General features: G+C 43.4%; 1 protein-coding gene across 4 annotated transcripts in view; it reads left to right on the top strand.

The window, feature by feature from the left end:
- Positions 1 to 25605, top strand: part of GRID1 (glutamate ionotropic receptor delta type subunit 1) — a 717476-nt gene that overhangs the window by 443702 nt on the left and 248169 nt on the right. For 3 of the 4 annotated variants that reach the window (XM_027597137.2, XM_027597141.2, XM_027597140.2), the window contains exon 5: positions 3730 to 3783. The exons of the other annotated variant lie outside the window; for it this stretch is intronic. In XM_027597137.2, coding sequence (XP_027452938.2) covers positions 3730 to 3783 — 54 coding nt within the window. The remainder of the gene's footprint in view (positions 1 to 3729; positions 3784 to 25605) is intronic. 4 annotated transcript variants of the gene reach the window in all.

Raw genomic sequence — 25605 nt, 5'->3', positions numbered from 1 at the left:
CGGAGCTGACAGCTCTCCAGTAACTAGTGGTGGGGAGAGAGGTGTTCTTTCTAAATCTGCAGTAGCTTGTCCTTCTTACCATCTAGCTCAGCTTCTGTGTGAATTGCATCCTCTGGAAAAGGCTGCAGCCAAGCACTATTTATCTCTGTGTGGGGAAAAGAGGCTTAACAAATTAGCTGAGCTTAATTGGTGAAGAAAGTAGGACAGGAAAGTTGGCCAGTTGTCCTGTGGGGTTTTCTGATCAATTCTCTCCATCAGTATCGTTCGTGTGTGAGTCTGAGACCAGATGGGACAACTCTTGAGAGGAGCCAGGGTCCCAGCTGTTCCCTGGGATGTCCCGGCAGCTGTGTCATGTCCCCGGCCCTGCGGGCTCCCGTGGGTAACAGAGGACCTTTCACCTGCACAGAAGATGCACAGAACTAAACATTCTGGAGCAGGGCTCCCAGCCGCAGAGGCCAAGAGTCAGGGTGGAAGCTCTGAAATAACACAGCACCTCAGGCATGTGGCCATTCTCAGTGCATTAGGATCCCAAGGAGGGGGGCCCCAAGGTCTGCCTTTTTAAAAGCTCCCTAGGAGGTTCCTGCATGCAGCCAGACTTTCAAACCATTGCTTCAGAATGTCCGTGCCTGATAGTCCTGCCCCTCACCCATGGTCAGCCTCCCTGCTGATGCTTAAGTCCCTTTCAGGGACATGCTGTTCACCTTCCACTTGGGCACGCCCCCCAATGAGACCTTACTGCTCCCGAGGCAGCCCATTCCATCTTGAACCCCTTGGAAAGTCAGAAAGTTCTGTCTTCTATTGAGTTGATACCTCCCTTCCTGATTCCTGGAGACCTTGGTGCTAAATCAACTCTGAGAGGCTGCAAAGAGTAATTCCAATCTCTCTTGCACATGATGGTTCTTCATGTGCCTAATGACGCCTTTACTTTCGCTGTCCCACCCCGTGACCAAATCCAGTCTGCAGTGTCCTCCGTCCAGTGGGGTGGCCCAGTAGTCAATGCCCAGCCCCTGCCTTTCCAGGGTTCTTCACTCAGCAGTGTTGCTTCCAAGTCTCATCTCCCCAGTTGCCCTTCTGTTCCTGAAAACCAGGAGTAGGGCTTTGAGCGCAGCTTTGTTAAGCTGCGTCTCTTTAGATTCAGTTCAGTGGTCTAGCTTTCTGAGACATTATGACACCCTCCCAGCACTGTCTCCTGTACAGATTTGTTGAGCGTGTCACTGGTGCCCTCCATGTGAGCATTAAGGGAATGCTGAGGTATTGGGAATGGATGCAAGCCAGAGCCCAGCAGTCTGCTGCAGAGCGTTCTCAGAGCACCCTGTGTCCACGTCTCCTTCCCATACCTCCTCCCCAGGCCTCCAGGCTTCTGAAGACATTCCTGAAAGTCTGTGTTGCAAGGCTTTGGGCTGGGCGGCTGAGACTGCACCTGTAGGTGCTTGCCCTTCACCTCCTCCATGGGTCTGAGGCTCCTCAGAGGGCAGCTGGCCTGGAAGTCCTCACAGCTTCTGGGGAGAGGGGCTGGTATATGGAGTGTGTAGAATGGGGAGAAAGCATCTTTGGGACATGGCCCCACAAGTGCTTGGCATCTCTGGAGCTCCTTTCTTCCAGGTACAGGAGAGAGAACACTTGGAGCCTTCTTCCTGGGGTAGGGGATGGAGCAGCCTAGGCATTCTTCAACATAACTCACTTATTCTGAGGAAGAGGGGGTTTTGTGGGGGCCTGGTTCATGAGGAGGAGGACTTGTGTGGCTAGAGAAGATTTCCAGGATCCAAGAATGTGGGCGAGCCAAGGAATAAGGGTGGAACCCCGTAAAGGGTGGGGATGACCACTTCCCGTCTTTGCTTCGTGGGAAAGGCTTGGGACTGGTATGGATGCCATTCCATTTTCTGCGCTTACTCCTTCTTGAGATTGAGGACTGAAGATATTGGCAGAAACGAGGATGCAAGCGTTATCTATTTTTTATAGCTGAACAGAGACTGGAGTGGTTAAATGACAACCGGTGAAGGTAGTCCCCTTCCAGCCCAGTCCAGACTCCCCTCCTCATCTGTCTTCATAGGGGCCGGCACCCTCTCACTTCTGGGCTGGAGAAGGAGAATTCATGTCCTCTCCTGCGAAAGATGGCCCAGCAAGACCCCTGTGTCCACCCTTAATGTCCTGGGGGAGCTGTCTGTAAAGGACTGGGCTGCTGGAGCTGGCTGGGGCACTCCCAAAGGCTCTCTTTCCACATGCTTGCTGTATTGGCTAGCGAACTGATCCATTCTCTGTGTAGGTGAAGTTCTAACAGTAACCTGTGCACCGACAGTGCAATGGTCGAGCTCCCGCATATGGCTGGGTCGCTGGTGCAGGCAGGCTTTTTACCCCTCTCTGCCTCATGGTTAAGAAGAATGAGTCGGATCTCTGTGTACTGAGGAGGAAAGATATTCTTGATACACTGATAAGTAAAAAAAAAATGACAGTTGTAACCTGATATGTATTTTATGATTCCAGTTTAATAGAAACATCTGTCTGATATTTATACCTACATATGTACCACAACCTTCTAGAAGGGGACACCTCAGACAACGCCTGGAGGATGACTGTAGAGGGACAAATGGGGCATTTTCACCACTTTAGCACATTTAAAAAAATGGGGCAGGGTTATGGGATGATTTTGAACATTTTTCTTTTTCTGTAGTTTTGCAAATAAAAAGAGTAATAAAAATTAGATCACAAAAATACACACACACACACACACACACACACACACACACACACGAGGACGACAATCTGAAAGCTCTCTCCAGGTTCCTAGATGGCTTGGCTCAGCAGGTACTTGACACATGCTCACTGGGAGAGTTCTTACGGGACATGCTTGACAATGATCAGTTCCTTCTCTCCTTTCAATCTGTTGACTTTCCAATTAAAGGAGGGTAAAAGCACCCCTAAAGCCTATGAGAAACAGAATAAGGAGTGGGGTCCTATCTGCCTTGCCCTCTTACGCTTCCTTCCTGTATTTGGCAGCAATCTTCATTCGTATATTGAACCCTTTGTGCTGGTTATAGTGTAAGGTTCTGGGACACAACGGTGACCACCCACGAATGCGGAGACTCCAGCTTGGTGAAGGAGATAGATGACACGAAATAGATAAGCTGCTAACTATTCAAGCACAGAAATAGCAAGTGCTATCAAGAAGTAGAACAAAGTGCTGTAAGAGAGGATGATGGGTTGGGGTTACTACCGAGAAACAAGAAAGAGCCGGTTCTATGGGTCCTTTGTGGGTTCTTTAGAACTGAAGGCAGCTCAGAGCCCTGGCTGGGAGCTGCTGTCCTCCCAGGTGTCGTTCAGCAAGGCTGGATGAGATGCCATACATCCCTTGTTCCAGATTCCTGATGCTCTAGCCTCTGGCAGTCATGAGAAGCATCCCCCTAAGCTCCCCTCCAGAAAGGTGTTCTCCAGGAGAGGGGACGAATGCCCCCACCTATGGTGGCCCTGTGATGCCCGCAGGAACCAGAGCTGCCAACTTGCTCAGGGCTGGTGCATGAGAGCTTGGAAGAACAGCAGGAAATCAGACGTCGGTGTTCAAATGATGCGTCTTGTAGCTAAGGCGGCCAGAGCTGACCCCGGGGATGGCATGTTTTGTGAAGAAAAAAATCTCCAAGAGCAATGTTTATCAAACCCCATCTCGGCAATCATTCTGCATGTCTGCCAGCTTCTGGCTTGCTTCCGTTCATGTTTGTTTTCTTTTTCTCTCTGCAGGCCGTGGAGACCAACCTGGCTTCCAAGGACAGCCACTGGGTCTTTGTGAATGAGGTAAGAGCCCCAGAATGCCGAGGGGTGCAGCCTGCACCGAGCCCCCTGCCCCTTGGGAAAGCTCAGAGGGATGCTGTGGGGCCCAATTCTGACCTGGGGTGCTGGAGTGAATTCCAGGGCTCCACCATGCAAAACAGGGATTCGGAGAGTTGGCCCTGACCTGCCAAGATGCTCACCTGGAGCAGGGGGAAGCAGGGGGAGAGTCGTGATTGGAGTACATGAAGAAGGCCGAGGTCCAAGGGAAGGGGTGTCTGGCATAGGATGTGCAGAGTGAGGGGAGGCAGCCAGTCAGGGGTCAGGGGCTGGAGAGGTTAGGGCAGGTTAGAAAACGGGGTGCAGAGGGGGTGAGGCAGAGGAATGAGGAGGGGATGGTGGAGGGTGAATTTCATGCAGCAGGAGGTTACAGGTCTGTGTGTGTTACTTAACTGTGTGAGGGTGTGTATGTAGAAGAATGCACATGTGTGAGAGTGTATGTGAGATGTGTGTCAGCCTGTGTGTGAGCACGTATATGGACATGTGTGTGAGTGCGTCTGTGTGTGCACACACCCGTGTGCAGCTGGTAGGGGCAGGAATCAGTGTAGCCATTTAAAGGGGGTAGTTGGAAAGCATCTCCCATGACAGGCCATCCCACTGCCTTGGGCCCTGGAAGGAAGGGGAACACCGAGTTTTCACTGTGGCCTGGTCTGCTCTTCACCAGTGCCATGTGCCTGGCCCTGGCTGCCTCCACACTGCAGACGTGACATGTGAGTGGCCTGTAGCCACATACCCTAGCTTTCTGGAAGAATCCCCTCTGCCCACACGCTTATTCAGGAAACACCACCAGGGCAGCCTGTGGGACCCCAGCATGCTGTTAACAGAGCTGATTCTAGAAGGTGGTTCCTGGTGCGCCTTTCATCAGGGCTTCGGTCCTCAGCTACTCCTCAATTAACTGATCAATTTCTAATGGCCTCATTTGAGAAGATGCAAGGTTTATTATGTAGGTAATTTATTCTTTTATGATGTGTGTTTCTTCATCAGCTCAGTGCTCTATGGCTGAAAGAGTTTTGGGTGGCTTATTTTAATAATTCTGTAGGTAGTATCAGATAGTAACTCTTGCAAGGCCCACTTTTCATGGCTTTCCTCCATAAATTCACATCTTATTAGCTCTTCCTGGGGCCATTTGGAGACATGCAAGGTAACTGTCCATTTACCTCGGGTTGTGCTGCTAACTAGGAGGGACGTGATGGCCACCACCCTATTCTTCAGAGCCTGGTGGAGTGCTCCTGGCTCCTTGGGAAGTTTTGATGCTCTGGGTTTCGTCAGCTTCTCTCCAGGTTTCTCAAAGTCTGGTTTCCTTTGTTCCAGAGAAGGGTTGCCTTTCATGTGCCTCTTAAGGCAAATGTCTGGCCTGGCTTCAGTTTTATGGTGACTCCGCCAAACTGGATACCCAGTGTTTCTCTGTTGCCTGCCGTCAAAAAGGGCTCTGTTTTTACGTTTCTGCCCTGTATCTTTTTTCGTCGCCTGCATCTGACCCACTCCAGGGCCCTCTGTCCCTCCTGATTCCTTCTTTACGGCTGGGGGTAACTTCAGCATGGGCTAGTGGGGAAGTGCCCCCAAGGGCATTGCCCCCAGGAAGGGTCACCAGGAAGGGTCGGATGTGAACACGGCTGTCAGCCACACTGGAGGAGCTTCACCCAAGAGGATGGCTGTGTGACTCCCCGGGCTACATGTGTCCTCCTCCTGAAGTGACCTCCCCTACTTCTCGGCTTCCTTTTCTATGGGGAGGCTCTTCCTCTTGAGAGTGAAGGGTATCACCTACTATATCTTGATCACCCATTATGTGCCAGGCACTTGTTGGGGCATTTTATATTTGGCACCACCCTTTGTCCTCAGTGGCAACTCTGTATGACAGTTACTATCATCCCCATTTTATGGATGGGAAATGGCAGGCTCAAGATGTTAAATCATTTGCCCAAGGTCATACAATTATTAAATGGTGCATCTGGGACTCTGTATGGAGACTGACTCCAAAGCCCTTTCTGCCAAAGGACGTCATCATGCATGTGGCCCCGACAAAGATCCTTAACCTATGGCAGGGTCTGGTTCTGTAGGGCCAGTAAGTGGGGCTAAGGTGTGCACATTGATGGAGATACTCTTGGCTTTTGTGTCCGCTCATGGGTGTTCTTGAAGTCTATGATCCGAAGGTAGGTCCTCCTATAACGCTTGGACCCTTAGACCTCAGTCTGGGCCCTGATTAATGACCAAGATGTTCTCTTAATTGCATGTAGACTTACCCTTGGGATCCAGCCATATTTAGAACTGCTGTTTCCTGTTACAGTCTAGCCCCAGTGGAAACAAAAGTCCTGTTTTTCTCATGATAATTATATCATTCTAGGCTCTATCTAAATACAGAGCCACAGACAAAGTTTCCAGTTGCTTTTCTGTTTTTCATACGTGATAGATAAAATAAGGCGGGAAGAAGAGAAGCAGGGGAAGGCATTTGGTGGTTCCAACATGGTCTCCAGAATTCAGCAGCTATACTGGGGCCCCATCTTCTCATTTCCTGAGCTGCTCCCCACTTCTCTGGAGGAAGTTCAGTTTGTCTGACAGGCTCAGGTTTGTGCTTCTTTGTCCCACATCTTTCCCCAGGGAGGCCTGCCTTGTGGCCCCCAGCTCTGCCCCTGCTTCTCTCATTCCTCACAGACTCTGTCCTCCAATTTCTCCCTCTGTATCTGACTTGCTTAATGTGTTTTCCTGGATTCAAGATAAACATTCAAAGGCACAGGCTTTTTGTTTGTTTGTTTGTTTTTCTTAATGGGGTGGTTTTCTTAATATATCTACCCCTTCACTGGTGGATATTGGTGTTATATATTTGAGGTCGGTTTCATTTGGAGAAGGAGCAATTGGATGCAGAGAAAGGCTTGTGAGTATATGAGCCTCACTGACAGTATCTAGTTTCTGCAGGTCTCCAGGTTTGACTGCGGGGACACTGGCAAGCAGATGTGCTTTTGGGTATAAACTATATTTTCATTGATTGTTTAAATTATATATTAGCTTGGAGGAGGGTGGGGATTTGAAAGAACCTGTGGAAAGCAGAGTGAACCGCTAATCAAGGTGGCCACTAGGCCGTGAGTCCCTTGAAGACACAGCCAGAATTCAGCTCGTCACTGAATCCCCAGGTGCCCCACGCAAAGAGTAGGTTCTTAGAAAGGTTTGGTTGAGGGTAGGTCAATATACTTAGGGTAGAGCAAGTTCCTTTGAAGAGCATTTCCCAGGAGGCCTTTGAGGAAAGACAAAGGCAACAATTAAACTCGAGGCTCAGGGATGGAGGGGGCCACTCTGGGTCATTCATCAGAAGCTGCCCACTGAGGACCAGTCAGACTCGACTGTGGATGAGCTAGGCGGTTTCTGGAACCTCTTCTCTTGCTGCTCTGGAGTGCTTCCTTTCCATGTGGCTTTCAGCAGATCCCAGGTGAGCCAGTGTTTAGGACAGGTGTCCTCAATGCCAGGTGGAATCTGGGTGCAGAGGAGAACGCCCTCTCCATGAGAACCTGTCTCTTGGGAACCTTTCAGAGGGAATTCTTTTATGGAGTATATAAACAACTTTCCAGCCTCTTGCAGAACTAAAGCTTGATTGGGACTCAGAAGTGCTCTGTTTGTTGCCGAACAGCTCAGATTGTTAGACTGGTTCTTCCAGACATGAGACCAAAGCATGTTTTGATGGAAATTGTTTAAGATATTTAGAAAGTACTACAGAAGCTCATAGATAACCCTTGTGCGTAGGTTTCTCCGTGAGTGAGGCTCTGAGCTGTGGTCTGTGGAATAGACAGAGTTGGCAGGTCCCTGGCACCCCTGCCCCATTTCCAGCAAATGTCAATGACCCCCACATCCCATGTTCATTCCAGACCTTGCCTCTGAGCTCCAGACCCAGAGATCCAGATGCCTTCTGGACTTAGCTGCTTGGAAGCCTCTTGACCACCTCCACCTCAGTGTGTCTCTGTCTGAACTCATCATCCCCCCAAATCTGGTTCTCAGTGTTCTAGTCCCAGGAGCCAGTGCCCCCTCGGCATCTTCTGCTTGGCTCCCTATTCAGTGGAGAAAAGCCAACATCGTGGGCCCTGCCTCAGAACCCGTCCAGGATGACCCTGACCACACTTATGTGCCTTCATTTACTTCTTACACTTCTGCTCACTCTCCCGTGGCTCATCCCTGCAAGCAGATGAGTGACTTGTTTCCTATATTTATTTTTCTCTCCTGGCTCTGGGCTTTGCCAGGATTTCCCTTTCTACCTGGCATGCTCTTCCTGAATCGCTGATTGCCAAGGACTTACCTTTCCTGCGGGGGTCTGCTAAACCTCTCCTTTGCCAAAAGGTTTTCCTGAATTTCCCCATTATTCATTCTCCTATCGTCACGCCCTCCTTGACCCAGCTATGATATGTTGGGGGCTTGGTGCATGTGCCTGACTCCCTGAGCAGCCTATAAGTGGACCTCCTTTCCGTGAGGCTTCCTAGAGTTCCCAGCACGAGGGACTCACACACCGGATGTGCTGTGTTAAGGCTCCTGCTGCTGGTCTGCCTCCTGCTTCTCACCTTCCCTCTGCTTGTCTAATTGGCTACACGCGGGAGAAGAGCATTTATAATCATCGCAATCCTTCAGACTCAGAAAGCCGTCATCCTGCTCTGTGAGCCACAGCTGTCGGCACCCCTATTCCCTGTACCCCCTTTCCCTGTGCTTGCGAGTCCCATGGGGGCACAAGCTCTTCCTCTGAGGCGCATGCATGCTCCTCTCAGCCCTGGTCCAGGCCATTAGCCAATGGCAGAGCAGCCAGGGAGAAGGGCAGGGAGAAATGCTGGCGGGCTTCCTACAGCAGTCTCCAAATTGCATCTGGGAACATATGCTCTACTAATTTGTAGGTGCTTTGTAGAAAAAGGCTTCTGTGATCAAAGAGGGTGGCTAAGTTCGAGGTGAAGAGTGAGGAACAGGTGTCTCCTGCAGGCATCTTTGGTCTCGGAGGCAGGCCGTGCTTTCCAAGGGTGAGGCTGTGCACACTGCCACATAGGCATTTGTTCCAAACGCGTTCTGCGCTTTTTCTCATGATGTGCTCCCCTCTGCGCTTGAATAGGTGGTTGGGAGGTGGTAGAGTGTCAGGGCCCGCAGGATCGAGTTCATTCCTCCACATGACTCATGAGGTTGTTCAGGAGCTGACCTCGGAGTCCTCCCTGGTCTTCGTTCCTGCCACCTCGTGTCATGCAGAGCTGCTCTGAGTGTATCCTAAGAGATGGCCGCCACCACCCTATGCGCAGGGTCGTCCCAGCGTCTGGACCTCTTCATCCAGCCTTTGCCCAGAATGCCCTTGTGTTGTTGCCCCTCAGGCCTCAGCCCCCACCTTATTGCTTTCACTGGTTTGCCACCATCACTGACTGTGCGAGTATCCTCCGGGTACAGAGCTTGGCCTGGCCCAGAGGGGATTTCTGTCAAAGGTCCAGAAGAATGAATGTCTTCCTACCCCCAAACACACACTGAGTTAAAGCACAGGAAAATGAGATTAGGCTACACATGAAAAATGTGGGGGAAAGAAATGCTAATGCACTAATTGAAGAAAACAAGAAAAAGGACCATGATATGAATGAGGAATCAAATAGCTTTAAGAAATCTCTATTTGGGACACGGAGAGAGGTCAGGAAAAGGTTTATTTTTTTTCCTTCCTTTCATTTTGAAGACTCCAATTCTGTTTGGATATTAAGTCCCTGTACCATTTACTGTCTACAAATTTAATTTAGTAATACTCCAAACCAATTATGTTTGTTGTAATTGAGCTGCTTGTTTGTCTCCTCAGCCCCACTGAGGAGCCCTGGAGGACAGGGACCACGTCCTACCCGCCTCTGTAGCCCCAGCTGGAAACCCGGAGCAGAGAATAGGAGTCGCCATTTCTCAGACATTGCAGAACCAGGCACTGTGTTTTGAGCATCACACTCTTCATCTATTTTTTTTTTTTTACTTAAAACTTTACAGCTTTATTGAGGTTTCATTCACATACAATAAATGCACATATTTAATGTACAGTTGACGTTTGACATATCAGTGCACCCATGACCTGTGACCACAAGGAAGACAGTGAACATGTCCATGACCCAAAAAATATTCTCGTGCCCCTCGGTAATCCGCCCCCAGCCCCATCTTCTCCTGCTCTCCAGGCAATTACTGATCTGTTTCTGGCACTATAGATTATTCATATTTTCTAGAGTTTTACATAAATGGAATTGCACAGTATGTACTCTTTTTTTCTGTTTTACTGTGGCTATTTCCATCCAGATAATTATTTTGAGATTCACCCATTTTGCAATCTATACCAGTAGCTCTTTTTTTTTTTTTAATTGATGAGGGGTACCTGCATGTATCTATGCATCACAATTTGAATATCTCTTTACTCATTGATGGACATTGGGGTTGTTCTAGATTTTTAGTGATTACAAATAAGGCTGTTATGGATGTTCATGTACAAGCCTTTGTATGGACAGATGCTTTCATTTTTGTTGGGTACCTATTTACAAGTGGAATTGGTGGGCCATATGGTAGATGTATGTTTAACTTTTTAAGAAACTTTCAAGTTGTGTGAGAATTCCAGTTGCCCCACATTGTGTTAAGTAGTTGGTTTGATCAGGCTTTTGATATTAGCCATTGGACTGGTGTGTAATGGTACCTCATTATGATTGTAATTTTAATTGCCCTAAGGACTAATGATACTGAGCATCTTTTCATGCATCTACTTGTCATCTATATCTATATTTTTCTTAGGGTGGGGAAGCTGAGATCATCGATTTGAGGACTTTTTCTTTAGTGCTATTAACTTCCCCTCAAGTGATTTAATGGCATCCCCCAAATTTTGCTATGTTGTGTTTTCGTTGTTATTCAGTTTAAAATATTTTCTGTATTACCTTTTGGTTTCTTCTTTCGCCCATGGGTTGTTTAGAAGTATGTTATTTAGTTTCTAAATATTTGGGGCTTTTTAAAGCATCTTTCTCTTATTGATTTTTAATTCAGTTTCATTGTTGTCAAAGAACATAGTTTCTATTACTTGCATCTTTTAAAGTTTATTGAGACTTATTTGATAGTCTAGTATATTGTCTTTCTTGATAAACGTTTTTTTTATGTGCACTTGAAAAAGATGTGTTATCTATTGTTGTTATGTGAAATGTTCTATAAATGTCGATTAGGTCAATTTAGTTGGTAGGGTTATGTCTTTTGTATCCTTGATGATTTTTTGTCTATTTGTTCTATCAATTATTGAGAGAGGAGTATCAAAATATTCAACTTTAATTGTGAATTTGCCTGTTTCTCCTTGCAGTTTTATCTGTTGTTGCTTAATGTATTTTGAAGCTTTGTTACAAGAGGCATAAATGTTTAGGATTTTATGTCTTGTTGATTAATTGATCTGTTATCATTACAAAATGACCTTCTTTATCCTTCTGCTCTGAAATGTTCTCCACTCTGAAATATAATTTGATGTTACTGCAGCTATTACAGATTTATTTTGACTAGTGTTAGCCTAATATATCTTTTTCCATTCTTTTACTTTTAACCTACTTGTTTCTTTGTGTTAAAATACAACATGTTTCTTGAAGGCCATTCATATTTGGATCTTGCTATTTTATCTATTATAACACTCGGCCTTTTAATTGCAGTGCTTACATAAATTACATTTAATGTGAGTATTGATATGGTTAGTAGGTATGGTTTCTTCACCTGGAAGCTAAATGAAGAAACCATTCCTTCTTTCCTTCCTTCCTTCCTTCCTTCCTTCCTTCCTTCCTTCCTTCCTTCCTTCCTTCCTTCCTTCCTTCCTTCTTTCAAAAGATTTTCTTTATTTATTTGAGAAAGAGAGAGAGAGCACAAGCAGGAGGGGCAGAGGGAGAGGGAGAGAGAATCTCAAGCAGACCCTGCACTGAGCGTGGAGCCCAACATGGGGCTTGATCTCATGACCCTGAGATCATGACCTGAGCTGAAATCAAGAGTCGGAGGCTTAACTGACTGTGCCACCCAGATGCCCCTGAAGAAACCATTTCTAGGGGGAGGGAGAGACCACTGATGTCGAGTGCTGCTGTCATGAGGATGTGATGACATAGGGGGTTAAAGGTGGGACAGAGTTGGAGGACCAAGTCTCCAGGTACTTCAACATATATTATTCCATTTTACAGATAAGGAAACAGATGCTCAAAGAGATGGATTGACTTTTCAATGCCACTTAGGAAGTGGCAGAGTCAGGATTTGAACTTAGGTATGGGTGACTCCAAATTTAAGAAATATATACCCTCTGCCATGCTGCCTCTCTCTTACCTTTCTCCCTCACGCTTAGCACTAACTAAACACTAAATACATGACTACATGACTGAAAACCAGTAATATTCAAATGTTTTCATCATTTGAAAGTGGTGATATTGTTGTTATGGAAAGTCTTATTATAAAACATTTATTATTTATTATTAGAATTCTTCCCTTTAGGTGATTTTACATATTACCACCTTGTTTTCTTAGACCTTCTGTGGAAATGATGAAAGTCCCCTACAAAAGCCCACACGATTAAGCTAATACATGTCACATGAGTAATATTTGAAGGGAACAAACCATATTTACTAGAAATGTACTTCCACTCTCCACTCAGAATGTATCTATTTTCCTTTCTCAGCCCAAAAGGAATCTGTGAAATTTAACACTTATAGTGATAGATATATGAGGGAATTGTCATTGTATGACATCATTCTTTGGCCCTTTTCAAAGCCCCATGGGAAGGGTACTTGGAGCTGTACAGATGGGTTTGGGACAATATTAGAGAGCAGTGATGTACCACTGTGTTTTAGATCAGTCACCATGGATACTTCTTTGACTCTGGGCAGGCAAACTGTTTTACTTCCTTCCTTGAACCTTATTTTCTTCATCTGCTCAATAGGGTTCCTGATAGCTACCTCTTAGGGCAGTTGTGAAGATTAAATGAGAAAACTCACCTGAAGTGACCCATCACAGGGGTCTGGCATATAGCAAGCACTCTTGAAGGGATAGTTCCTCTTAACGAATCACTAATGTCCTGTGGGGAAGTTTATCTTCGGAATTTAATCAAGGAAATATGTAACAGGTTAGTGCATGTTTTTATGAGGAGTGCCAGGGGATGGAGACATGGTTTGACTCATCATTGAGGTGAACCTGAATTGTAATATTTCTAACTGTGTGTTGGGGTTGCTGGGGCCCTAGTTCTCCCTTTCAAACTCCTATGCATCCTTTAAGCCTCACCCCAAATTACCCTCCCCTCACTTTGCAAAACCTATGAATTTCTTCCATACCTTTCTTTTTTCCGACACCCCAGTGAACTCAGGCTGTGATTCTTCAGTGGTCCTTAGCTTCTTCCCCCATATCCTGTCTCCCTACCAGGATTTGCAATTCTTGACAATCTATAATTCATTTACCATACATGTACTGAACACCTGTGAGGCACTGGGGATGCTCATGCACATTTGCGAGATACGCTCCTCACCCTCAGAGAGTTTATGGTATCATGGGTGAGAAACATGTGCTCGTGGATCACTAACCTATAGCAGCTAAGCAGTGCTTGTAGGGGCCACTCTCGATCCTCTGCAATTTGCAACCAAGTTCAAGCTCCCTGCAGGCAGAACAGCTCAGCCAGATTTGTACCATTGACGTGGAATCAGACTCCATGTTTTAGATGTGAGCCAACTATCCCTAACAAAGTATATTGTCGTTTTGCCGAGTTTTGACAGAAGATTGCTTGGGAAAGGGAGTGCTGACACTTAAGGAGTCTTAAAAATAGCTTTAATTACCACGTGCAGCAAATGTATCTGAAAACTAAAGGTTAGTGTTTACCCTTGTGCATTCCTATCCATTGCTTTTCCCACAAATGGGTTCTGATGGATTCCGATGAACTCACTACTTGTGCCAGAAAGATCCTATTATCTGTGCCTTCTACCCTGTTATTACACCTCCTTTGCCAGGCTGGATAATCACCATGTACCGCACGGAGAGGCGAGAAGTAAACACGTGTGCGCATGCGTGCACACAAAGGGCTGCTGCCTGTGCTCAGTATGGGGGGCTCGCAGGCCGCTGGCGGGGCTCCCAAGGAGTGTGCTCTCAAAACTGGAGCGTGGAAGCAGAGGTGGAGGCCGGAGACAATTCAGACCACCAAAACTTCTTGTGAAGTGTCTTAAATAATGTTTGAGGGCTCATAGAGACCAGAGGCTTGGTTTCGGTTGTTTTTCCCACTGTCTCAAACCAGAGGATGTTCTGTGCACTTGGGCCGACTCTCTCTTAGAGCTGGTTGAAGAATCCCAAACGAATATTGTCCAACTTCAGAAAGGGGAGTGAAGAAACCCTTTACTTGTCAGTGATCAGAACTAGGATGCAGTTTCCTGCAGCCTTGCAGACTGGCTCAGCTGCAGAGGTGATGAGGGGCTGAGGAGTCAGATGCTGCCACTCTAGTGCCTGGCACTCCTCCCTGGTCAGGTGCAGAGTGGGGCTCCTGGGCAAGAATTGCTGAAGAGCCCACCTTGTGAGGCCAGTGGGGGTCCTAATGGCCTCCTCCCTACCCTTAGATCTCTGTTTGTTTGCTCTGGGGCATTGCAAGAACAGTGAGCCCAGTGGTTGCCTTCAAAAGCAGGGAAACTTACATTTGAGTACCTACTGAGTGCCAGGCCCTGCTTTGGATGCTTTATAGACATTATTTCAAAACAAATTATATTTATCCACGAAATCTCATTTAAAGGGGTTTTGAAAGCAGTTTGAGAACCCATTCAAAGCGAGAAATTTCAAATCAAGAAATTTGAATCCATTTGTAACAGGATATCTTCCTCCTTGCCCTTACAAAGGTTGTGCAAAGGTCCCTGGATTTTGTACTGTCAGGATCAATCATAGAAAATCTCTGTAGATAGATACTCAGGAAGTTCCAACACACTTTGGGTCTCAAGCCTGGGCATGGTGATTTTTTTCCCCTTTCTGTGCCTGAAAGACCCCACGCATTTGGCTCAGCCTTCCTAAATGACTACCAGCTACTCCTCTCTGATACCCTACCTTGGATTAATGTGTATCAGGGGATGGGTAGACCCATAAACCCTTCTTCTGTCTCCTTTCCATCTCAACTTGAAGCTTCTGGGCTCAAGCCATTTTGACCACTCCCATCCTCTAAGCCACAAAAGCTTCCAGCCAACATCATTGCAAGTTCACGTATTTGTTAAAATATCTTGGGAGAAACAAGAGCACAAACTTTCTAGAGCACAAAGTTTTGCTTGCTTCTGTGTGTGTATGTGAGCACATGCATGGTAGGGTGAGAGAGAGACAGGGATAGAAGGAAAGCAGTGGAAAATTGCTCTTTTTTTTCTGATTCTTTTACAATAGTAAAACAGGAGATAGATTAATATACTAATGAATTATCCTTTCCAATAGCCTTATATATGTAGTTTATTTTGCCAAATTGAGGTTTCTCTGTTATGTTCAGCTTTGTATCCTGCTTTCAATTAATAATGTATAATTCACATTTTATCATGTCAATAGCTAGCATTTGGAATAATATTTAATGGTCTTGTAGTAGTCTGTCATTTGGAGGAATCATAATTTATGCAAATCTTGTACATTTTTGGAAACTTAGGTTAGTTAATGCTGTTGTAAATAATGCTGCAATTGACATACTTCTACCTGGATCTGATGTGTTTCTGATTCCTAGTGATGGAAAAAATATTGTTTCAAAGTATGGGAACTCTCTAGGAGTCTGAGCCCCTTTTATCAGAGTGCTCTGTCTCATCCCACTCATGTGTCTTGTGAACACGAATATAATCGTTTTTCATCTTTACCAATGTTATAGATAAAAAGGCTCACTGCATTGTGCTGATTTGTATTTCTTTGCTTATTAGTCAAGCCAAACACTTTGAACATTTATTTTTTTATCATACCTATATATAATTTTGTGACTTAGTTGCTTATGTCCTTTGTGCAGATGTATTCATCTTTTGTCATGTGACTGGATCCTTACAACGAACTTCTGAGAGAGATATTACTAACACTGGAGTCAAGATTACAAACTTGAGGGTCAGGAAAGGTCTAAGGTATCACAACCAAATAAAGACAAGTTGTAATTTTAAGTTCACATTGATTTTTTTAAAAGATATTATTTATTTATTTATTTGAGAGAGAGAGTGTGAATGAGAGGGAGAGGGAGAGAGAATCTGAGCTGACTCCACACTGGCACAGCCCAATGTGGGGCTTGACCCCACAACCACGAGACCATGACCTGAGCTGAATCCATTAGTTGGACGCTTCACCAAGGTGCCATCCTTGGTTAAGTGCCACCCAGGCGCCCCAAGCTCATGTTGATTTTGTTCAATGTGGCGCTGCCTTTGAGCCAGCCCAGTCCTATCTTAAAGGGAGATACAGGTTCATTTATGTCTTTTAAGGGTGAACATTTCTACACCAAAGAAATAAATCTTCCAATTCTTATATTGGATTAGATCATTTTAAGTCCTGAATCAATACTGGGTTTTACAGCTTAAAGTGACATAGAATTTTCTATTAACTTTAGAAAATAACACAAAAAATTCCTGAAACTTTCTCTAATTTGTATCCAACAGAAGGACCCAGTGTCAATGGGCCCATAGAAGGCACATAAAGTAGTTTTTATGATGTGACCCAGAGAATCTTGTGTAAGGCCCTGGCTCTGTTTTGTGGGATTCATCAATGGCCCCAGGGAAGCCCCTCCAAGAAGACTTGCAGTGAGGGAGCAGGCACCCTCCTTTCTTTTATGGGGAGTGGAATCATGTCCATGTTCTCCTTCCCCCTCAAAGAAATGTTCCTCACTAAATCCTCTTTCCCTCAATTTTGACTCTTCTGGTTGTTGTTGTTGTGGTTGTTGTTGTTTATAGCCTCCTTGTGGGTGAGAATATTAAAATATTAATATAAATCATAATTGACATTAAAAATACTGTACAATTTGATGGGTTATGATTTGGAGGGTTTTTTTTTTAAGATTTTATGTATTTATTTAACACAGAGAGATAGAGAGAGTACAAGCAGGGGGAGCAGCAAGCAGAGGGAGAAGCAAGCTCCCCACTGAGCAGGGAGCCCGATACAGGACTCGATCACAGGACCCCGGGATCATGACCTGAGCCAAAGGCAGATGCTTAACCAACTGAGCCACCCAGGCACCCTGATTTGGAGTTTTGACATAGACACTTGTAAAACTATCACCACAGTCATAATAATGCACCTTTCTATTACCCACAAAAGATTTTTCATGTCCCCACGTAACCAGTTTCTCTCTCTCCACCCAATCCCAGGTAACCTCTGATCCGTTTTCTGTCAGTGTATATTACTTTGCATTTTCTAGGACTTTATATTAATGGAATCATACAGTACATACTCATCTTTTGTGTAGCTTTCCTCACTCAGCATAATTTTGAGAGGCATTCATGTTATACATAGATTGATGGTTAATTTTTGTATATGGTGTGAGGTAAGGGTTGAGGCTAATTTTTGCTTTATTTTGATTTATTTCTGTGCATGAATATTTAATTGTTCCAGCATCATTTGTTGAAAATAATCTTCTTTCCCCTTTGGATCATTTGTTGAATATCAATTGGCCTTCAGTGTTTGGATCTATTCCTAGATTCTCTCTTCTGTTTCATTGACCTATATGTCTATCTTCACACCAGTGCCACACTGTCTTTATAACTGTAGCTTTCTGGTTAGTCTTGAAATCAAGTGGAGAAAGTTTTCTACCTTTCCTTCTTTAAAAATTTGCCTTTACTCTTCCACATCCTTCACATTTTCATAGGCCTGGGACTGGGATGAGTCAAGCAAGGCACCTAAGGCACAAAATTTAAGAGGGAACTCACCCTCGAGTTTGTGCAAGCACCTCAGCTTAGTTCTGGCCCTGCATTTCCATATACATTTTAGAAGAAGGCCTGGTAGGATTTTAATATCATTTTTATTGACTCTAGAGATAATCTGAGGTAGAACTGAGAGCTTCACAATATTGAGTCTTCTGATCCAGGAACAAGGCATATCTTTTCATTTATGTATATCCTCCTTAATTATTTTCAGCAGTGTTCTCCAGTGTTAAATGAATAGGTCTTGTTAAGTTCATCCATACATTTCTAATATTTTTGATACAATGGTAAATAGTGCTGCTTTTTCTTCCTTTCTTTATTTTCCCCCACTGGGGGAAATTTATTTATTTATTTTTAACATTTATTATTTTTTATTATTATGTTAATCACCATACACTACATCATTAGTTTTTGATGTAGTGTTCCATGATTCATTGTTTACATATAACACCCAGTGCTCCATGCAGAACGTGCCCTCTTTAATACCCATCACCGGGCTAACCCATTCCCCCACCCCCTCCCCTCTAGAACCCTCAGTTTGTTTCTCAAGGTCCATAGTCTCTCATGGTTCGTCTCCCCCTCCAATTTCCCCCCCTTCATTTTTCCCTTCCTGCTATCTTCTTCTTCTTCTTCTTTTTTTAACATATAATGTATTCTTTGTTTCAGAGGTACAGGTCTGTGATTCAACAGTCTTACACAATTCACAGCGCTTATCATAGCACACACCCTCCCCAATGTCTATCACCCAGCCACCCCATCCCTCCCAACACCCACCACTCCAGCAACCCTCAGTTTGTTTCCCGAGATTAAGAATTCCTCGTATCAGTGAGGTCATGTGATACATATCTTTCTCTGATTGACCTATTTCACTCAGCATAATACCCTCCAGTTCCATCCACGTCATTGCAAATGGAAAGATATCATTCCTTTTGATGGCTGGGTAATACTCCATTGTATATGTATACCACATCTTCTTTATCCATTCATCTGTCGATGGACATCTTGGCTCATTCCATAGTTTGGCTATTGTGGACATTGCTGCTATAAACATCGGGGTGCATGTACCCCTTTGGATCCCTACATTTGTATCTTTGTGGTAAATACCCAGTAGTGCAATTGCTGGATTGTAGGGTAGCTCTATTTTCAACTTTTTGAGGAAGCTCCATACTATTTTCCAGAGTGGTTGCACCAGCTTGCATTCCCACCAACAGCGTAGGAGGTTCCCCTTTCTCTGCATCCCCGCCAATATATGTCATTTCCTGACTTGTTAATTTTAGCCATTCTGACTGGTGTGAGGTGGTATCTCATTGAGGTTTTGATTTGGATTTCCCTGATGCCAAGCAATGTTGAGCACTTTTTCATGTGTCTGTTGGCCATTTGGATGTCTTCTTTGGAAAAACGTCTGTTCATGTCTTCTGCCCATGTCTTGATTGGATCATTTGTTCTTTGGGTGTTGAGTTTAAGAAGTTCTTTATAGATTTTAGATATTAGTCCTTTATCTAATATGTCATTTGCAAATATCTTCTCCCATTCTGTCGGTTGTCTTTTGGTTTTGTGGACTGTTTCTTTTGCTCTGCAAAAGCTTTTTATCTTGATGAAATCCTAATAGTTCATTTTTGCGCTGGCTTCCCTTGCCTTTGGCGATGTTTCTAGAAAGAAGTTGCTGCGGCTGAGGTCGAAGAGGTTGCTGCCTGTGTTTTCCTTTAGGATGTTGATGGACTCCTGTCTCATGTTTAGGTCTTTCAACCATTTTGAGTCTATTTTTGTGTGTGGTGTAAGGAAATGGTCCAGTTTCATTCTTCTGCATGTGGCTGTCCAATTTTCCCAACACCATTTGTTGAAGAGACTGTCTTTTTTCCATTGGACATTCTTTCCTGCTTAGTCAAAGATGAGTTGACCATAGAGTTGAGGGTCCATTTCTGGGCTCTCGATTCTGTTCCATTGATCTATGTGTCTGTTTTTGTGCCAGTACTATGCTGTCTCGATGATGACAGCTTGGTAATAGAGCTTGAATTCTGGAATTGTGATGCCACCAGTTTTGCTTTTCTTTTTCAACATTCCTCTGGCTATTTGGGATCTTTTCTGGTACCATACAAATTTTAGGATTATTTGTTCCATTTCTTTGAAAAAAGTGGATGGTATTTTGATCGCGATTGCATTGAATGTGAAGATTCCTCTAGGTAGCATTGACATCGTCACAATATTTGTTCTTCCAAACCATGAGCATGGAACGTTTTTCCATTTCTTTGTGTCTTCCTCAATTTCTTTCATGAGTATTTTATAGTTTTCTGAGTACAGATCCTTTGCCTCTTTGGTTAGATTTATTCCTAGGTATCTTATGGTTTTGGGTGCAATTGGAAATGGGATCGACTCCTTAATGTCTCTCTCTTCTGTCTTGTTGTTGGTGTATAGGAATGCCACTGATTTCTGTGCATTGATTTTATATCCTGCCACTTTACTGAATTCCTGTATGAGTTCTAGCAGTTTTGGGGTGGAATCTTTTGGGTTTTCCACATAAAGTGTCATATCATCTACAAAGAGTGAGAGTTTGACTTCTTCTTTGCCAATTTGGATGCCTTTGATTTCTTTTTGTTGTCTGATTGCTGTGGCTAGGACTTCTAATACTATGTTGAATAGCAGTGGTGATAGTGGACATCTCTGCTATGTTCCTGACCTTAGGGGAAAGCTCTCAGGTTTTCCCCACTGAGAAAGATATTTGCTGTAGGTTTTTCATAGATGGCTTTTATGATATTGAGGTATGTACCCTCTATCCCTATACTCTGAAGAGTTTTGATCAAGAAAGGATGCTGTACTTTGTCAAATGCTTTTTCTGCATCTATTGAGAGGATCATATGGTTCCTGTTTTTTCTTTTATTAATGTATTGTATCACATTGATTGATTTGCGGATGTTCAACCAACCTTGCAGCCCAGGGATAAATCCCACTTGGTCGTGGTGAATAATCCTTTTAATGTACTGTCGGAGCCTATTGGCTAGTATTTTGGTGAGAATTTTTGCATCCATGTTCATCAGGGATATTGGTCTGTAATTCTCCTTTTTGATGGGGTCTTTGTCTGGTTTGGGTATCAAGGTAATGGTGGCCTCATAAAACGAGCTTGGAAGTTTTCCTTCCATTTCTATTTTTTGGAACAGTTTCAGGAGAATAGGTATTAATTAATTCTTCTTTAAATGTTTGGTAGAATTCCCCTGGGAAGTCATTTGGCCCTGGGCTTTTGTTTGTTGGGAGATTTTTGATGACTGCTTCAATTTCCGTAGTGGTTATAGGTCTGTTCAGGTTTTCTATTTCTTCCTGGTTCAGTTTTGGTAGTTGATACATCTCTAGGCATGCATCCATTTCTTCCAGATTATCTAATTTGCTGGCATAGAGTTGCTCATAATATGTTCTTATAATTGTTTGTATTTCTTTGGTGTTGGTTGTGATCTCTCCTCTTTCATTCATGATTTTATTGATTTGGGTCATTTCTCTTTTCTTTTTGATAAGTCTGGCCAGGGGTTTATCAATCTTGTTAATTCTTTCAAAGAACCAGCTCCTAGTTTCGTTGATCTGTTCTACAGTTCTTTTGGTTTCTATTTCATTGATTTCTGCTCTGATCTTTATTATTTCTCTTCTCCTGCTGGGTTTAGGCTTTATTTGCTGTTCTTTCTCCAGCTCCTTTAGGTGTAGGGTTAGGTTGTGTATTTGAGACTTTTCTTGTTTCTTGAGAAAGGCTTGTATTGCTATATACTTTCCTTTAGGACTGCTTTTGCTGTATCCCAAAGATTTTGAACAGTTGTGTTTTCATTTTCATTGGTTTCCATGAATTTTTTAAAATTCTTCTTTAATTTCCTGGTTGACCCATTCATTCTTTAGTAGGATGCTCTTTAGCTTTAGCCTCCATGCATTTGAGTTTTTTCCAACTTTCCTCTTGTGATTGTGTTGTAGTTTCAAGCAATTGTTGTCTGAAAATATGCAGGGAATGATCCCAATCTTTTGGTATCAATTGAGACCTGATTTGTGACCTAGGATGTGATCTATTCTGGAGAATGTTCCATGGGCACTAAAGAAGAATGTGTATTCTGTTGCTTTGGGATGGAATGTTCTGAATAGATCTGTGACGTCCATTTGGTCCAGTGTATCATTTAAAGTCTTTATTTCCTTGTTGATCTTTTGCTTAGATGATCTGTCCATTTCCGTCAGGGGGGTTTTAAAGTCCCCCATATTATTGTATTGTTGTCGATGTGTTTCTTTGCTTTTGTTATTAATTGGCTTATATAATTGGCTGCTCCCATATTAGGGGCATAGATATTTTCATGTTAGATCTTCTTGTTGGATAGACCCTTTCAGTATGATATACTGTCCTTCCTCATTTCTTATTACAGTCTTTGTTTTAAAATCTAATTTGTCTGATCTAAGGATTGCCACCCCAGCTTTCTTTTGGTGTCCATTAGCATGGTAAATGGTTTTCCACCCCCTCACTTTCAATGTGGGGGTGTCTTTGGGCCTAAAATGAGTCTCTTGCAGACAGCATATCTATGGGTCTTGTTTTTTAATCCAATCTGATAGCCTGTGTCTTTTGATTGGGGCATTTAGCCCATTTACATTCAGGGTAACTATTGAAAGATATGAATTTAGTGCCATTGTATTACCTGTTAAGGTAACTGTTACTGTATGTTGTCTGTGTTCCTTTTTGGTCTATGTTACTTTTAGGCTCTCTCTTTGCTTAGAGAACCCCTTTCAATATTTCTTGTAGGGCTGGTTTCGTGTTTGCAAATTCCTTTAGTTTTTGTTTGTCCTGGAACCTTTTTATCTCTCCTTCTATTTTCAGTGACAGCCTAGCTGGATATAGTATTCTTGGCTGCATATTTTTCTCATTTAGTGCTCTGAATGTATCATGCCAGTCCTTTCTGGCCTGCCAGGTCTCTGTGGATAGGTCTGTTGCCAATCTAATATTTCTACCATTGTTGGTTACAGATATCTTCTGAGCTGCTTTCAGGATTTTCTCTTTGTCTCTGAGACTCATAAGTTTTATTATTAGATGTTGGCGTGTTGACCTATATTTATTGATTTTGAGGGGTGTTCTCTGTGCCTCCTGGATTTTGATGCCTGTTTCCTTCCCCAAATTAGGGAAGTTCTCTTCTGTAATTTGCTCCAGTATACCTTCTGCCCCTCTCTCTTTCTTCTTCTCGGATCCCAATTATTCTAATATTGTTTCATCTTATTGTGTCACTATCTCTCGAATTCTGCCCTCGTGATCCAGTAGTTGTTTATCTCTCTTTTTCTCAGCTTCTTTATTTTCCATCATTTGGTCTTCTATTTCACTAATTCTCTCTTCTGTCTCATTTATCGTAGCAGTTAGAGCCTCTGTTTTTGATTGCATGTCATTAATAGCCTTTTTTTTTTTTATCTTAATATCTTAATATTTTCTCATTTACTTTATTTATTTATTTATTTTTTTTTTTTAAAAATAAAAAATTTTTTATTATGTTAATCACTATACATTACATCATTAGTTTTTGATGTAGTGTTCCATGGTTCATTGTTTGTGTATAAAACCCAGTGCTCCATGTAATACGTGCCCTCTTTAATACCCATTACCAGGCTAACCCATCCCCCCACCCCCCTCCCCTCTAGAACCCTCAGTTTTTTTTTTTTTTTTTTTTTAATTTTTATTGTTATGTTAATCACCATATATTACATCATTAGTTTTTGGTGCAGTGTTCCATGATTCATTGTTTGTTCATAACACCCAGTGCTCCATGCAGAACGTGCCCTCCTCAATACCCATCACCAGGCTAACCCATCCCCCTACCCCCCTCCCCTCTAGAACCCTCAGTTTCTTTTTCAGAGTCCATCATCTCTCATGGTTCGTCTCCCCCTCTGACATACTCCCCTTTTCTTCCTCTTCTGTTATCTTCTTCTTTTTCTTTTTTCTTAAAATATGTTGCGTTATTTGTTTCAGAGGTACAGATCTGTGACTCAACAGTCTTGCACAATTCACAGCGCTCACCGTAGCACATACCCTCCCCAATATCTATCACCCAGCCACCCCATCCCTCCCACCCCCGACCACTCCAGTAACACTCAGTTTGTTTCCTGAGATTAAGAATTCCTCATATCAGTGAGGTCATGTGATACATGTCTTTCTCTGATTGACTTATTTCACTCAGCATAACACTCTCCAGTTCCATCCACGTCGTTGCAAATGGCAAGATCTCATTCCTTTTGATGGCTGCATAATATTCCATTGTGTATATATACCACATCTTCTTTATCCATTCATCTGTCGATGGGCATCTTGGCTCTTTCCACAGTTTGGCTATGGTGGACATTGCTGCTATAAACATTGGGGTACACGTACCCCTTCGGGTCCCTACATTTGTATCTTTGTGGTAAATACCCAGTAGTGCTATTGCTGGATCGAACGGTAGCTCTAATTTCAACTGTTTGAGGAACCTCCATACTGTTTTCCAGAGGGGTTGCACCAGCTTGCATTCCCACCAACAGTGTAGGAGGGTTCCCCTTTCTCCACATCCCCGCCAACATCTGTCGTTCCCTGACTTGTTAATTTTAGCCATTCTGATGGGTGTGAGGTGGTATCTCATGGAGGTTTTGATTTGGATTTCCCTGATGCCAAGCGATGTTGAGCACTTTTTCATGTGCCTGTTGGCCATTTGGATGTCTTCTTTGGAGAAATGTCTGTTCATGTCTTCTGCCCATTTCTTGATTGGATTATTTGTTCTTTGGGTGTTGAGTTTGATAAGTTCTTTATAGATTTTGGATACTAGCCCTTTATCTGATATGTCATTTGCAAATATTTTCTCCCATTCTGTCGGTTGTCTTTTGGTTTTGTGGACTGTTTCTTTTGCTGTGCAGAAGCTTTTTATCTTGATGAAATCCCAATAGTTCATTTTTGCCCTGGCTTCCCGTGCCTTTGGCGATGTTTCTAGGAAGAAGTTGCTGCGGCTAAGGTCGAAAAGGTTGCTACCTGTGTTCTCCTTTAGGATTTGGATGGACTCCTGTCTCACGTTTAGGTCTTTCAACCATTTGGAGTCTATTTTTGTGTGTGGTGTAAGGAAATGGTCCAGTTTCATTCTTCTGCATGTGGCTGTCCAATTTTCCCAACACCATTTGTTGAAGAGACTGTCTTTTTGCCATTGGACATTCTTTCCTGCTTTGTCAAAAATAAGTTGACCATAGAGTTGAGGGTCCATTTCTGGGCTCTCAATTCTGTTCCATTGATCTATGTGTCTGTTTTTGTGCCAGTACCATACTGTCTTGATGATGACAGCTTTGTAATAGAGCTGGAAGTCCGGAATTGTGATGCCGCCAGCTTTGCTTTTCTTTTTCAGTATTCCTCTGGCTATTCTGGGTCTCTTCTGGTTCCATACAAATTTTAGGATTATTTGTTCCATTTCTTTGAAAAAAGTGGATGGTATTTTGATGGGGATTGCATTGAATGTGTAGATTGCTCTAGGTAGCATTGACATCTTCACAATGTTGATTCTCCCAATCCATGAGCATGGAACGTTTTTCCATTTCTTTGTGTCTTCTTCAATTTCTTTCCTGAGTATTTTATAGTTTTCTGAGTACAGATCCTTTGCCTCTTTGGTTAGATTTATTCCTAGGTATCTAATGGTTTTGGGTGCAATTGTAAATGGGATCGACTCCTTGATTTGTCTCTCTTCTGTCTTGTTGTTGGTGTATAGGAATGCCACTGATTTCTGTGCATTGATTTTATATCCTGCTACTTTACTGAATTCCTGTATGAGTTCTAGCAGTTTTGGGGTGGAGTCTTTTGGGTTTTCCACATACAGTATCATATCATCTGCAAAGAGTGAGAGTTTGACTTCCTCTTTGCCGATTTGGATGCCTTTGATTCATTAATAGCCTTTTTGATTTCAACTTGGTTAGATTTTAGTTCTTTTATTTCTCCAGAAAGGGGTTCTCTAATATCTTCCATGCTTTT

The sequence above is a fragment of the Zalophus californianus genome, chromosome 15 (assembly GCF_009762305.2).
Source record: "Zalophus californianus isolate mZalCal1 chromosome 15, mZalCal1.pri.v2, whole genome shotgun sequence".
Lineage (NCBI taxonomy): Eukaryota > Metazoa > Chordata > Mammalia > Carnivora > Otariidae > Zalophus > Zalophus californianus.
This window is presented reverse-complemented; position numbering and strand designations above follow the sequence as displayed.